The sequence below is a fragment of the Melanerpes formicivorus genome, unplaced genomic scaffold (assembly GCF_026170545.1).
Source record: "Melanerpes formicivorus ecotype bairdi unplaced genomic scaffold, bMelFor1.0.p_v2 SCAF_2, whole genome shotgun sequence".
Lineage (NCBI taxonomy): Eukaryota > Metazoa > Chordata > Aves > Piciformes > Picidae > Melanerpes > Melanerpes formicivorus.
Window position 1 is genome coordinate 734,807 of NW_027142354.1, and position 15,003 is coordinate 749,809.

Below are 15,003 nucleotides of genomic sequence, written 5' to 3' on the forward strand. Positions count from 1 at the left end.
AACATACTGCTTGTTTCTTTTCCGTGAGTTTCCTCTAATTACTACTGTCATATTATTCATGCTCTAAAATACATAACTGTATTTAAGATAAGAAACAAATCTTCCATCATGAAGATTTACTCATTACAATGCCTAATTTGTCTGTAAGTCATCTCTGTAAGAAACAACAACAATCCAGCTGTCTTGATGGGTTATTACCTGATTTCTGGCCTGGGACTTAATAGCTCTTATCAGCAAGTCTAAACCCCAGTTGTGTTATCTTGACTGCAGAGTTGGGGGTACTGGGCTGGAATCTTAACATATTTAAAGAATGACCTTATACTCTGAGGCTTTGAGTTCTTGGAATTGTTCTCTTGCATGCATATTCTTGGTATTTCTAGTTTAAGAAGCTGGAATTTTCATGACTTGTATGTGAAGAGCAGTTCATCTTTTTCTGCATAGGTGGATACACACAGTGGAGCTGGCATCACTACAACAGGGAACTCAGCTTGCTGTAGGGTGTAGAGGTGCTCCCACATGAGTAGAGGGAAATAAGGACAGGGGAAGGGGTTGCTTGTGCTCAAAGAATTGTCATATATTTATGCTCTGTTGTTGTCAGAATTGCTCAGTGCAAGGAATGAGAGGGCAGAAGCCATTTGCTTGCTTCTTTTCTTTAGTAGCTGTGGTTTGGTGCAGTCTCTCAAACTTCTGTCTGTAGCAACACTTGGCTTTAAGTAACAAATATGGAAGTTACTTGGCTCTTTGAACATAAGGAGTGCATAAGGAGAAGCATTTTGCAAGCCAGGGTGGCCCACAAGCTTCCTAGTTGGATTGCTGTGTTCAGGCTGCATTATAAGGTTCGCAGAGTAACTGGGGCTTCACTTAGTCTCTCCAAGAAAGTTTTGACCTTTCCATAATAATTTAGTCCTGTACTTAGTAAAATTGGGGGCTGAGTGAAGGCTGTGGTAGAAGCCCTAATGTAGCTGACTTGATTTTACTGCAGAACAAACACACTGCTGGAGAAGGTTGCCTCAGCCGTGGATCAGTCAGCATTCTACAGTGCGCTCTGGGGTAGCCTCCTCACCAGCCCTGCAGTTCGCTTGCCTGGGATCACCTATGTCCTCTCCCACTTGAACAGGAAGCTTTCCATGGAGGATCAGCTCTACATAATTGGCAGTGACATTGAATTAATGGTAATGGTTTGTTGGAACGATGAAGACATGGATGTTGCTTTCTATAATAATATACTTCTGGGGGACTTAGATGTCTTCCCTGTCTTGGAACATAGCCTTTGAAGAGATGAAAATGCACATTTATCTATTCAAGCACCAGTTAAGGTGATGTTTTTATGCATGATAAAGGTTATTTTTGCACTGCAAAGCTGACTTAACATTGCAGAACAGCTCTAGGTTTTGTACAAAACTTTCCATTCATGCCACACTTCAGTTAAAAGTTAAAACATTATATAGGGTTTCATTTTGCCTTTTAAACTTCAGATAGTTTGTTCATAATGTAAAACCCCAAGAGCTTTAGGTTTGTATAGTTGAGGGAATTGATGTTGATTCTGTTTTGTCATGGATAAACCTTCCTCCTGTTTTGTTTCATTGTGAAGCATTCTAAAATCACTTCAGTTCTGTACATATCACTGTTTATAAACAACTGTTCTGGTTTTGTGTCTGTTGTCTTACATCTGCCTTCTTAAAGTATTACAGTAATTAACTCTTCTTTTTTTTGGGGGGGTGGGGTGTCTGCCATTACTTCAGGTGGAAGCAGTAAGCACATCAGTGCAAGACACCAGTGTTTTAGTACAGAGGAGCACGTTGGACCTTATTCTTTTTTGTTTTCCTTTCCACATGAGCCAGGTAGGTTATTGACATGAGAGATGAACTGCCAAATCCTCAGTATACTCCACTTAAGTCACTGGTAGTGTTTAGCTGGTCTTGGTTAATAATTTTTCTCCAAGCTTGAACAGGGCTCATATGTGAGAGTTTCTCTGATAGGTTTGGCTACACTTATGTTGTGATCTCTACCTTCTGCTTTTTAACCTGGTATCTTAACTTTGAAGTTAGCTTTTGTATGGGTTTGCACACACAGACCTGCAGTACTGTGTCCAGGTCTGGAGCCCTCAGTATAGGAAGGACATGGAGCTGATGAAGAGGGTCCAGAGGAGTGCCATGAAAATGATCAGGGTGTTGCAGCACCTCTGCTATGAGGACAGGCTGAGGGAGCCATTTTCTTTTCCCTTTTTCCTTTTCTTTTCCCTCTTTTCTTTTCTTTTCCCTCTTCCCTTTTCTTTTCCCTCTTCCCTTTTCTTTTCCCTCTTCCCTTCTCTTCTCCCTCTTCCCTTCTCTTCTCCCTCTTCCCTTCTCTTCTCCCTCTTCCCTTCTCTTCTCCCTCTTCCCTTCTCTTCTCCCTCTTCCCTTCTCTTCTCCCTCTTCCCTTCTCTTCTCCCTCTTCCCTTCTCTTCTCCCTCTTCCCTTCTCTTCTCCCTCTTCCCTTCTCTTCTCCCTCTTCCCTTCTCTTCTCCCTCTTCCCTTCTCTTCTCCCTCTTCCCTTCTCTTCTCCCTCTTCCCTTCTCTTCTCCCTCTTCCCTTCTCTTCTCCCTCTTCCCTTCTCTTCTCCCTCTTCCCTTCTCTTCTCCCTCTTCCCTTCTCTTCTCCCTCTTCCCTTCTCTTCTCCCTCTTCCCTTCTCTTCTCCCTCTTCCCTTCTCTTCTCCCTCTTCCCTTCTCTTCTCCCTCTTCCCTTCTCTTCTCCCTCTTCCCTTTATTTTTTCCTTATTAATTTTCTTTGCCCTTTTTTTACCTTTTATTTTAATTTTATCTTTTTTTTTTGCCTTTCTTTTATTCTGGATTTTAGTTCAATTTTCTTCCAAGGCTTTTGATTAACAAACAAGATGGAATGTGACAAAATTCAGGTGTTTATTTTTGCTGCTAACAGGGGGCACATTATTACAAAGTGTCTTCTCCAAATAATAATCATACCTTGATTTCCTGAGGGCAAGATCAGCTTTTTTGTACCATTTTGAACTGGGGACTATCAGACCACGAAATTAACTATGTTTTAGTGCACATTAAGCTGCTAGCCTAGAAAAAGTATTAACTTTTCTTAGCTAAATGTGATGGTGTTTCTAAACTCTTCAGGCAACACGTCCAGACATGATCAGAATTCTGTCAGCAGCCCTCCATGTAGTCCTGCGCAGGGATATGTCACTGAACCGAAGGCTTTATGCATGGCTTCTAGGTAGGTTTGTATTTCATTCCATTGTTCACTGGAAGTGGAGGAAGGATTTGATGTTCCTTACCACTAGTTTGCTATACTGTGGAGAAAGATTCTTGGCAAAATGATTTTGTATCACAAGGAAGAAAGGCACTCTCAATCTCTCTCTCTCTGTGGACATAAAAGATGAAGAATATTGTGCTGGAACTCTTTCCTCTTTTATAAGTGGTTGTTATATTTTCCTGTAGCAGCAATTATGAGCATGTTCAGGGGCAGGGCCTGTGTAACTAGACACTGAAAGGCAAATTTTGTATTCCTCAAAACCTAAAAAGGGAAGAATAGCCAACAGATGTTAGGGAGTGTAAGTGGCAGCTGAGACACTACAGCATAGTATCATAGTATCAGTCAGGGTTGTAAGGGACCACAAGGATCATCTAGTTCCAACACCCCTGCCATGGGCAGGGACACCCCACACTACATCAGCCTGCCCAGAGCCTCATCCAGCCTGGGCTTAAACACCTCCAGGGACGGGGCCTCAACCACCTCCCTGGACAACCTATTCCAGGGCTTCACCACTCTCATGGGGAAGAACCTCCTCCTCACATCTAGCCTGAATCTTCCCACCTCCAGCTTCATTCCATTCCCCCTAGTCCTATCACTACCTGAGATCCTGAGCAGTCCCTCCCCAGCCTTCCTGTAGCCCCCTTCAGATACTGGAAGGCCACAATTAGGTCACCTTGGAGCCTTCTCTTCTCCAGACTGAACAGCCCCAACTCCTTCAGTCTGTCCTCATAGGAGAGGTGCTCCAGCCCTCTGATCATCCTCGTGGCCCTTCTCTGGACACCTTCCAGCACCTCCACATCCCTCTTGTAATAGGGGCTCCAGAACTATACACAGTACTCCAGGTGGGGTCTCACCAGGGCTGGGTAGAGGGGGAGGAGCATAGAAGGGACAGCAGTAAAAAAACACAGCTCTGACTTCTACCAAGTGGCAGAATATCAGTGTAATACATATTTAATCTTCTAGCTGAAGCCAGTGTGTAATCAGAAGAGGATAGCAGAGAATAGTTGCTGTTTAGGAGACTGTTTAAAGGGATATTTGGAAAGCTAGGAACTAGGAAAAAATTGCAAAACACTCTTACTCAGCCTTTGTATTTTAAGGAAATGAAGCTTGTGGTTAGGTGAAAGTGTCCTGTTACTCTTTAAAGCCACTTTTCAGCAAAGTCAGAATCTCTGACATGGGCCTTCCTTAGAATGTCATAGCAGCTGGAGGCTGAGTGGAGTGACAAATTGATTTCTCTCCTCAAGTGGAAGGCTGCTTTGTGGTCTGCTGCTACCTTTTTTGGTTTGACTTCTCATCTCATCAGCAAGCACATACATGCTTCCAGGCTCCTCAGAACCCTTCCCAGCAGCTCTTGCATCTTGCCCAGCTGATAGTATCACAGTATCCCAGTATAGCTAACGTTGGAAAGGACCTCGAGGATCATCGAGTCCAACCTATCAACACAGACCCCATGACTAGACCATGGCACCAAGTGCCACATCCAATCCCCTCTTGAACACCTCCAGGGATGGTGACTCCACCACCTCCCTGGGCAACCCGTTCCAATGACGAACGACTCGCTCGGTGAAGAACTTTCTCCTCACCTCGAGTCTAAACCTCCCCTGGCACAGCTTGAGACTGTGTCCTCTTGTTCTGGTGCTGGTTGTTTGGGAGAAGAGACCAACCCCTTCCTGGCTACAACCACCTTTCAGGTAGCTGTAGAGGGCAATGAGGTCACCCCCAAGCCTTCTCTTCTCCAGGCTAAACAATCCCAGCTCCCTCAGCCTCTCCTCACAGGGCTGTGCTCAAGGCCTCTCCCCAGCCTTGTTGCCCTTCTCTGGACACCTTCAAGTGTCTCAATGTCCTTCTTAAACTGAGGGGCCCAGAACTGGAAGTGTGTAGACATCAGAGGCAGGTAGCCTATGGGTGAGTGTGGAGTAAGGAAGCAAGTAGGTAATGAAACAGTTTCTTCATGGAAAGGGTTGTCAAGCCTTGGAAAAAGGTTGCCCAGGGAAATAGTGGAGTCACCATCCCTGGAGATATTTAAAAGCAGCATAGATGTGTTGCTGAGGAAAGTGGTTCAGTTGTGAACTTGGCAGTCCTGGGTTAGCTCTTGGATTTGATGATCTTGTAGGTCTTTTCCCACCTAAACAATTCTATTATTCTATGACATGCAAGAGAAATGAAGTCACTATGATTCTGTGGTTCTATGATTCTGATTCTACGCAGGAAGGATGAAGTCAGCAACATCATTTGCATGAGGGGGTTGATTTTGTTGCTGTAGAAAGAGGCAGGGATTTAGAAGATCAATATGAAAAAAAAATTTCAGTTGCTTTGGTTGATCATTTCTCAGGACACTGACTGGCAATTGCTCATCTTTTAAAAGAAACAGAGTGCAATGCATCAGACTGCTCCATCCCTACATTTCCCAGCTTAAGAAAAGAATTTCCAGCTCAAGCAGTGCACTCTAAATTTAGCGGATGAGATAATGTCTTTTTGCTGCCACTGAACAAGACATTGCATGTGTTAAAAATGTCACTGTGATTATTTGGTTATAGAATATTCTTCTGCAGCTATATCAAGAGTGTAGCCTCCACTGAAAGATAATACAGCTTTGGAAGAGAGTTTTCCAGGGTCTCTTCCTCTCCTGTTTAGTGAGCAGCTGCTGCTTCCATTTGCTCTATATTAGGACAGACTTTTTGGCAATGTAGGGGTTGTTTTGCTTGTTTTTCTTATGACACTGTACTGCTTTCATATTATGATGACATTCTAACCTAATATAAAATAGTATGCCCCATCTCTTCCCTTCTCTTGGAGACTTGATGGGGTGCTTGGTGCCATGGTTTAGTTATTTAGGTGGGTTGGATTGGTTGATGGGTTGGACACGATGATCTTGAAGGTCTCTTCCAACCTGGTCTATTCTATTCTATTCTGGCTCTATTCTATTCTATTCTGGCTCTATTCTATTCTCAGTATAACTAAGGTTGGAAAAGACCTCGAGGATCATCGCGTCCAACCTGTCAACACAGACCTCATGACTAGACCATGGCACCAAGTGCCACATCCAATCCCCTCTTGAACGCCTCCAGGGACGGTGACTCCACCACCTCCCTGAGCAGCACATTCCAATGACGAATGGCTTGCTCGGTGAAGAACCTCTCGGTGAAGGCCTCTCCCCAGCCTTGTTGCCCTTCTCTGGTCATGTTCATGTGTTGCGATGCCCTTCTTAAAGTGAGGGACCCAGAACTGGACACAGTGCACAAGGTGCGGCCTAACCAAAGCAGAGTACAAGGCACAATGACTTTCCTGCTCCTGCTAGCTAGACTATTCCTAATGCAGGCCAGGATGCCATTGGCACTCTTGGCCACCTGGGCACACTGCTGGCTTATGTTTAGGTGGCTGTCAATCAGCAACCCCAGGTCCCTCTCTGTTTGGGAGCTCTCCAGCCACTCCAACCCCAGCCTGTAGCTCTGCATGGGATTGCCGTAGCCAAAGTGCAGCACTTGGCACTTGGACTTGTTGAATGCCATCCCATTGTACTCTGCCCATCTGTCCAGTCAGTCAAGGTCCCTCTGCAGAGCCTTTCTACCCTCTAACTGACTAACATCTGCTCCTAACTTTGTGTCATCTGCAAACTTGCTGATGACTGACTCAACCCCCTCATCTATATCATCAATGAAGATGTTGAAGAGGACAGGGCCCAGCTCTGATCCCTGGGGGACACCACTGGTGACTGGCTGCCAGCTGGCTGTGGCACCATTCACCACCACTCTCTGGACTCGGCCCTCCAGCCAGTTCCTAACCCAGCACAGAGTGTTGTGGTCCAGGCCTCAAGCTGACAGCTTAGCCAGCAGTTTGCTGTGGGGGACGGTGTCAAAGGCCTTGCTGAAGTCCAGGCAGACCACATCCACAGGCCTCCCCACGTCCACCAGACAGGTCACCTGATCATAGAAGGAGATCAGTTTGGAGAGGCAGGACCTGCCCTTCCAAAATCCTTCCATTCTATTCTATTCTATTCTCTTCCCCTTTATGAGGGAGAGGGAGGGATTAATAGAGACCATCTGTCACTCAATTAATGGCCAGGGGTTCAGTTATGTTGGGAGATTCTCTGAAGCCTGACAGTCTGTCCTGTGTGACATTACTTAATTCTAGTGTTAGCCATTCTTCCCTATTCTTGTATAGCTGGGAGTGATCTATTAACATTCTCTAAGCATAGAAAAATTCATTTGACATCTTTTGAAGTCCAGGCTAGCTTGACCATTGTTAACAGTGGTGGTTTTAAGTTGCTGCTCAAGGGCATGCATCCTCTTGGGCTTTCCATCCCTTTTTTTGTCACAGCAGGATAAAAACTGGGGAAAACACTTGTGTGGAGCTGGGTGATACCCTGACTGTGACTGTTCAGTCTGGGCTGTTCAGTCTGGAGAAGAGAAGGCTCCCAGGTGACCTACTTGTGGCCTTCCAGTATCTGAAGGGGGCCTACAGGAAGGCTGGGGAGGGACTTCTCAGGATCTTAGGTAGGGATAGGACTAGGGGGAATGGAATGAAGCTGGAGGTGGGGAGATTCAGGCTGGAGGTGAGGAGGAAGTTCTTCCCCATGAGAGTGGTGAAGCCCTGGAATGGGTTGTCCAGGAAGGTGGTCGAGGCCCCGTCCCTGGAGGTGTTCAAGCCCAGGCTGGATGAGGCTCTGGCCAGGCTGATCTAGTGTGGGGTGTCCCTGCCCATGGTAGGGGGGTTGGAACTAGATGATCCTTGTGGTCCCTTCCAACCCTGACTGATACTATGATACTACTAATTGATTTGATAGTTTTCACTGGTTTTTTCCTCTTCGGTTGCTTGGGTTTTGTGGTGGTTTTTTTATGTAGAATAAAACATTTACTTGGTAAAGGAAAAGATAAACTTACAAAATAAAAGCACATCTGAATTTTCCTACTCCAAATTGCATGAGGATTTTTAAGGACAGAATTGATCTCCTAAGTGCCTTAGTCATGCCAGTGTGTTCTGATGATCATTTCTTTATGTTTCAAGTACTGAATTTTCTATTCTCATAGTAGTACTGAGATATCTTTATGGGAAAGGGGTGTTTTGGAATGCATTCTGTGTGGGTCACTCAGTGTTCTTGAATGTGTTTTTCTTTGGTGCAAGAAGTAGTTTGATGAGTAATGTTGCATAAAGCTTTAAGTCTGTAATCTGTGTGGAAGCTGCTTACTTGGAAGTATCACTTAGTTTCCTGTATTAAACTCTGTAAAATCATCTTTCTTTTGCCAACATTATTTGGACTTCATCTGGGTAAGTTCTCAGTCCTGGTGTGTTGATTTCTAGTCTAAAGAAATTGGCAAAGTATTCTGTGAAGGGACAGCTACTGATTTGCCTTGTCTTTTGTTTGCTCAAAGGTTTTGATAACAACGGTGCCCTTGTAGGACCCAGAAGTACAAGGCACAGTAATCCTGAGGAGCATGCTACTTACTATTTCAACACCTTCTCTAAGGAGATGTTAGTCCAGGTAGATACATTGTGTTTTCTTCTGGCATAGATCTCCATATGTGGATTCTAATCAAAGTTGCTGTATCTGTTAGTTTTTGACTTGCCTTTTCAACATGACCATGCAATTTCTGTCCTTTTGTGGTATTGTGTCTCACTCTTCTGTGGCAGTTTAGGCTGGGTGCCTCCTGTCACTGCCATGTGTGTTACACCTCCACTGTCTCAATAAGTGGACACAGGAAACAGTGTGTTTCTACCCATAAATCCTGCACCCTATAAATCCACCTGCAAAGTCATTCTCTTTCTCTTCCCTCCCTCTCTGCTCCTGTGGGAGATGCTCCCTATCGGCTAACCGTGGGAGAGTATCTCAAGGCCTCTTAGGCCTGGCTAGGTCTAATGCCAGGAGGAGAAGGAGTGTTGGGGGGGGGGGAAGTCTCAGACCTGGCCAGCCTGAGACTAGCCTAGAAGTAGGGGAGGAAGAAAGAGCCCTGGGTGTCTTTTGGGGTATACCTTCAGGTGGGGAGAAGGGAAGTGTTGGGAGCCTTTGGGAGTGCTGTAAAGGGGCCCTCTACACTTTGGGATATCTTTGCCACTCCACTTTGCAGTTTCTATAAAGCACCAATTACTTTTCCATTTAAACTTTCCATCACTCTCCAATCCATTTGTGAGAGTGGCATTCTTTGGCCCCTTTCAGGGGCAATAGAGAATCTGTCCAGCCTCAAACCAAGACATCATCTAAAACCTTCTCAGTGGAAAAATGAAGACATGGGCTAATGTGTTCATTTAGACTAACAGTATGATCTGGACAGATATTAGGCTGGGGTCTCTCTTTCACAGGGAATGTAGCACACATGGAAGATATTTGATTATGACTCCAGCACACTGAAGCCTTTTTTTTTTTTCACAAAGCCTTTTTTTTTTTTTTTTCACAAAGCCTTTTTTTTCACAAGCCTTTGACACTGTTCCACACCACATCCTGGTCTCCAAACTGGTGACACATGGGTTTGATTGGTGGACCACTAGATGGATAAGGAACTGGCTTGATGGCCGCACCCAAAGAGTGGCTGTCAATGGCTCCATGTCCCAGTGGAGGCCAGTGACAAGTGGAGTCCCTCAGGGATCAGTCCTGGGACCTGTCTTATTCAACATCTTTGTGGGGGACATGGACAGTGGCATTGAGTGCACCCTCAGCAAGTTTGCTGATGACACCAAGCTGTGTGGTGCAGCAGACACGCTGGAGGGAAGGGAGGCCATCCAGAGAGACCTTGACAGGCTGGAGAGGTGGGCACAGGCCAACCTCATGAAGTTCAATAAGAGCAAGTGCAGGGTCCTGCATCTGGGTCGAGGCAATCCCAGGCACAAATACAGGCTGGGCAGTGACTGGCTGGAGGATAGCCCTGAGGAGAGAGACTTGGGGGTGCTGGTGGACAAAAAGCTCAACATGAGCTCTCAGTGTGCACTTGCAGCCCGCAAAGCCAATCAGATCCTGGGCTGCATCAGGAGAAGTGTGGCTAGCAGGTCAAGGGAGGTGATCCTCCCCCTCTACTCAGCCCTGGTGAGACCCCACCTGGAATACTGTGTCCAGTTCTGGAGCCCCTATTACAGGAGGGATGTGGAGGTGCTGGAACGTGTCCAGAGAAGGGCCACGAGGATGATCAGAGGGCTGGAGCACCTCTCCTATGAGGACAGACTGAAGGAGTTGGGGCTGTACAGTCTGCAGAAGAGAAGGCTCCGAGGTGACCTAATTGTCGCCTTCCAGTATCTGAAGGGGGCCTACAGGAAGGCTGGGGAAGGACTTCTCAGGATATCAGGTAGTGATAGGACTAGGGGGAATGGAATGAAGCTGGAGGTGGGGAGATTCAGGCTGGATGTGAGGAGGAGGTTCTTCACCATGAGAGTGGTGAAACCCTGGAATGGGTTGTCCAGGGAGGTGGTCGAGGCCCCATCCCTGGGGGTGTTTAAGAGCAGGCTGGATGAGGCTCTGTCCAGCCTGATCTAGTGTGGGGTGTCCCTGCCCATGGCAGGGGGGTTGGAACTAGATGATCCTTGTGGTCCCTTCCAACCCTGAATGAAACTATGAAACTATGAAACTATGAAAATGGAATTGGGGAATTCTCTACTTCCACAGAAACTCCTCTGTGTCTTGGAAACTGGAAAATTTATGGGACAGTACTGAGAAGGTCTGAATGAGAAGGGTCTTCCTTCCCTCTAGGCAAGGGGAACATAGACTCATAGAATTGTCAGGGCTGGAAGGCACCTCAAAGATCATCAAATTCCAAGCCCCCTGCCATGAGCAGGGATACCTTACACTACATCAGGTTGCCCAGACCACATCCACCCTGGCATAAAAAACCTCCAGGGATGAGGCTTCCACCACCTCCCTGGGCAACCTGTTCCAGTGTCTTACCACCCTCATGGGGTAGAACTTTTTCCTAACATCCAATCTGAATCTACCCATTTCTAGTTTTGTTCCATTTCCCCTAGTCCTATCATTCCCTGACACCCTCAAAAGTCCCTCCCCAGCTTTCTTGTGGCTCCCTTCAGATACTGGAAGGCCACAAGAAGGTCTTCTGAGAGCCTTCTCTTCTCCAGACTGAACAGCCCCAATTCTCTCAGTCTGTCTCCATACATCTTTTCTGCTGTCCCTTGGTAGACAGGAATAGTTGAGCAAAGTGATCCTTAAAGCCATGCTAAGTGAGCTGAGATCACCTTGCCTGAAGAACTGTGCTCAGCCTGGATGCATTCCTGTGTAATCTGTACATGATCCTGCTCTGGCAGTGGGGTTGGTCTGGATGAGTTTTCTAGGTCCCTTCTAGCCCCTGAAATTCTGTGATTCTGTGAATCTCTCGCAGTAATTCAAATATGCAAACATATTTCAAGATGCTTTGAGCCTGAGCTTGAAATCAGGCAGATATTTTATCAGTAAGGCAAATAGATAAGGCCAGGATTTTTCTTCTATTCAATCAGAATTGCAGTGCCATGTGTGGGAGGGAGAGTAGGGATTCCAATGTTAGTAGCTGATGCAAGAATATTTAGCATATCTCAACTTAAAGCTGATACCCAGCACAGAGCTAACACTTTTACCTGGAGGCAGTGAGATCTGCTGTCCTACTAAGGAGGAAGAGACACCAGAATCCAGTGCAGCACCTCACTGGCACACTCTCACTGTACCACAGTATCGCAGTATAACTTAGGTTGGAAAGGACCTCGAGGATCATCGAGTCCAACCTATCAACACAGACCCCATGACTAGACCATGGCACCAAGTGCCACGTCCAATCTCCTCTTGAACACCTCCAGGGATGGTGACTACACTACCTCCCTGGGCAACCCGTTTCAATGATGAATGACTCGCTCGGTGAAGAACTTCCTCCTCACCTCGAGTCTAAACCTCCCCTGGTGCAGCTTGAGACTGTGTCTCCTTGTTCTGGTGCTGGCTGCCTGGGAGAAGAGACCAATCCCCTCCTGGCTACAACCAGCTTTCAGGTAGTTGTAGAGGGCAATGAGGTCACCCCTGAGCCTCCTCTTCTCCAGGCTAAACAATCCCAGCTCCCTCAGCCTCTCCTCATAGGGCTTGTGCTCAAGGCCTCTCCCCAGCCTTGTTGCCCTTCTCTGGACACACTCAAGTGTTTCAATGTACTTCTTAAACTGAGGGGCCCAGAACTGGACACAGGACTCAAGGTGTGGCCTAACCAATGCAGAGTACAGGGGCACAATGACTTCCCTGCTCCTGCTGGCCACACTATTCCTAATGCAGGCCAGGATGCTATTGGCACTCTTGGCCACCTGGGCACACTGCTGGCTCATATTCAGGCAGCTGTCGATCAGCACCCCCAGGTCCCTCTCTGTTTGGGACCTCTCCAGCTACTCCGACCCCAGCCTGTAGCTCTGCATGGGATTGCCATAGCCAAAGTGCAGCACCTGGCACTTGGACTTGTTAAATGCCATCCCACTGGACTCTGCCCGTCTGTCCAGTCGGTCGAGGTCCCTCTGCAGAGCCTTTCTACCCTCTAACTGACCAACATCTGCTCCTAACTTGGTGTCATCTGCAAACTTGCAAACTCACCTTTCTGCCTCCCATGGAAGATGATTCAGAGATTAGCAAAGCGCAGGGGAGAGGCCTGAATGGGATAGTTTGGCCTGTGCATTTCTATCCAGAATGTGGTGAACTTTTAGCACAGTGTGGGTATTTGCTGATAGCCTGTGGTTTTCCTTTTAAATCTGCCCACTTCTCTAGCCTAATCAGCATCATGAAAGCTTTTCTGTCTGAAAATACTAACAACAGCGTGGAGTTGACTTATTTTCTGTAAGAAGGAGCACAGTGGAATGAAGAATCACCATTTTGTGTAGCAGGCATAATCACTTGGGTTTTTTGGCTTAAAGGGTGTTTTTTAATGGGCATTTAAAGTCAGTGACTTGTTCTATATAACACATTGCATTATACCTTCTAAACCCTTTTGCTGTCTTCTGAAAGGCTTCAAAGACAATGCTCCTCTCTGCCTTCTTCCCAGCGGTCTCTCTGTGTGTTCTTTTATCCAGTCCACCCCCATCTTATTCACTGGCACAATACACTGAGAATTCTGCCTTTCTAAAGGCATATTCAAATACAGAAGATTTGTCTTGCAGGTTGGTGGCTGATAATACTGGGTTTATAGCAGACAGCAAAGCCAAACCTATTTTCCTGCCTCTCTCTCTTTCCTGTCTCTCTTCTTTCGCTTCTTTGTCCTCCGTTTTTTGAAGCTGTGAAAGAAACAAGCTAGTTTTGATTCAGACATGGGAGCCAAGCACAGAGACAAAGTTAAGCAAACACAGTGACAGTTTTGGGGTTTTTGTTTGTTTGAACTCTGCAGCTTGTTCCCTGAATTGCTTCAGTACAGACCCAATTGTCCCATTTGTTTCTAAGTTGTTATTGCTATCAAGTCTGTTTAGTCAAGCAAGTTTTCTACCACATAGGTATATGCTAGATGGACAGGTTATTATTATTAGGTCTGTAGTGTTAGCCCAAGGGGCAAAGGCTTCAAACTAGAGAAGAGTAGATTTAGATTGGATGTTAAGAATAAGTTTGTTACCATGAGGGCAGTCGAACACTGGAACAGGTTGCCCAGGGAGGTTATTGAGGTCCCATCCCTGGAGATATTCAAGGTGAGCCTCACAGTATCACAGTATCACTTAGGTTGGAAAGGACCTCGAGGATCATCGAGTCCAACCTATCAACACAGACCCCATGACTAGACCATGGCACCAAGTGCCACGTCCAATCTCCCCTTGAATGCCTCCAGGGTCGATGACTCAACCACCTCCCTGGGCAACCTGTTCCAATGATGAACGACTCGCTCGGTGAAGAACTTCCTCCTCACCTCGAGTCTAAACCTCCCCTGGCGCAGCTTGAGAGTGTGTCCTCTTGTTCTGGTGCTGGTTGCCTGGGAGAAGAGGCCAACCCCTTCCTGGCTACAACCACCCTTCAGGTAGTTGTAGAGGGCAATGAGCCTCAACAGGGCTCTGGGCAACCTGACCTAATGGAGGATGCTCCTGCTTACTGCAGAGGGGGTTTTACTACATGACCTTTGGGAGGTCCCTTCCAACCCAGACCATTCTATGTTTATGTATTAAGCCCTTCACATTTACATACAAACAATAAAGCAATTTCTTCATCACTCTTCATGTCTTCTCTTATTCTTCACATTCTGAGTTGGATTCTGTTTATAATACTTTGGTTTGACTTTCAGTGTGTACACATTACCAAGTTCTGTTCCCCAGAAACATTTTTGTAGGCATAGCTGGGAGAATACTTAAGCATGGAGAGAATGAGCTGCAGGAAGAGGAAACAGTGCTTTCCACTCCTGAGAAATTTTTCTTTTACATGCAGATTCTACTGCATCTTTTCTTTCAAAACCTGCTCTCTGGTTCTGGTTTTCTGATGTGCTTTTGCTCTTTTTTTTAGGCAATGGTTGGAATATTGCAAGTCAACGGGCATGGAGAAGAAAGTACATTAATGCAAGACTTAAAGCCCTTTCGAATTCTTATCAGCTTGCTGGATAAGCCTGAACTAGGTAATTTTCATATTACTTCCAGTCTTTAACTTCTTTTGCAAGGTTTCACTTGGAGAAGTTCTCTCTCTCATTGGTCAAATGGAAAAGGCTGTATCCTTAGTCATGGCAGGCTGGCTGGATTTCTTGGATCTTCAAAGCTAATAATTGGATGGATTCATTAGATTTGCCTTTTACCAAATGCAATTTCTTCTACTCTCTGCACAGGAAATAGCAGCTTGAAGTCATAGACAGAGTGAC

General features: G+C 46.1%; 1 protein-coding gene across 1 annotated transcript in view; it reads left to right on the forward strand.

Moving 5' to 3' along the window:
* The window catches only part of DOP1A (DOP1 leucine zipper like protein A), a 117,587-nt gene that overhangs the window by 34,104 nt on the left and 68,480 nt on the right, over window positions 1-15,003 (forward strand). The window contains 5 exon segments of the mRNA XM_068148763.1: window positions 983-1,172; window positions 1,743-1,841; window positions 3,121-3,220; window positions 8,656-8,738; window positions 14,658-14,766. Coding sequence (XP_068004864.1) covers window positions 983-1,172; window positions 1,743-1,841; window positions 3,121-3,220; window positions 8,656-8,738; window positions 14,658-14,766 — 581 coding nt within the window.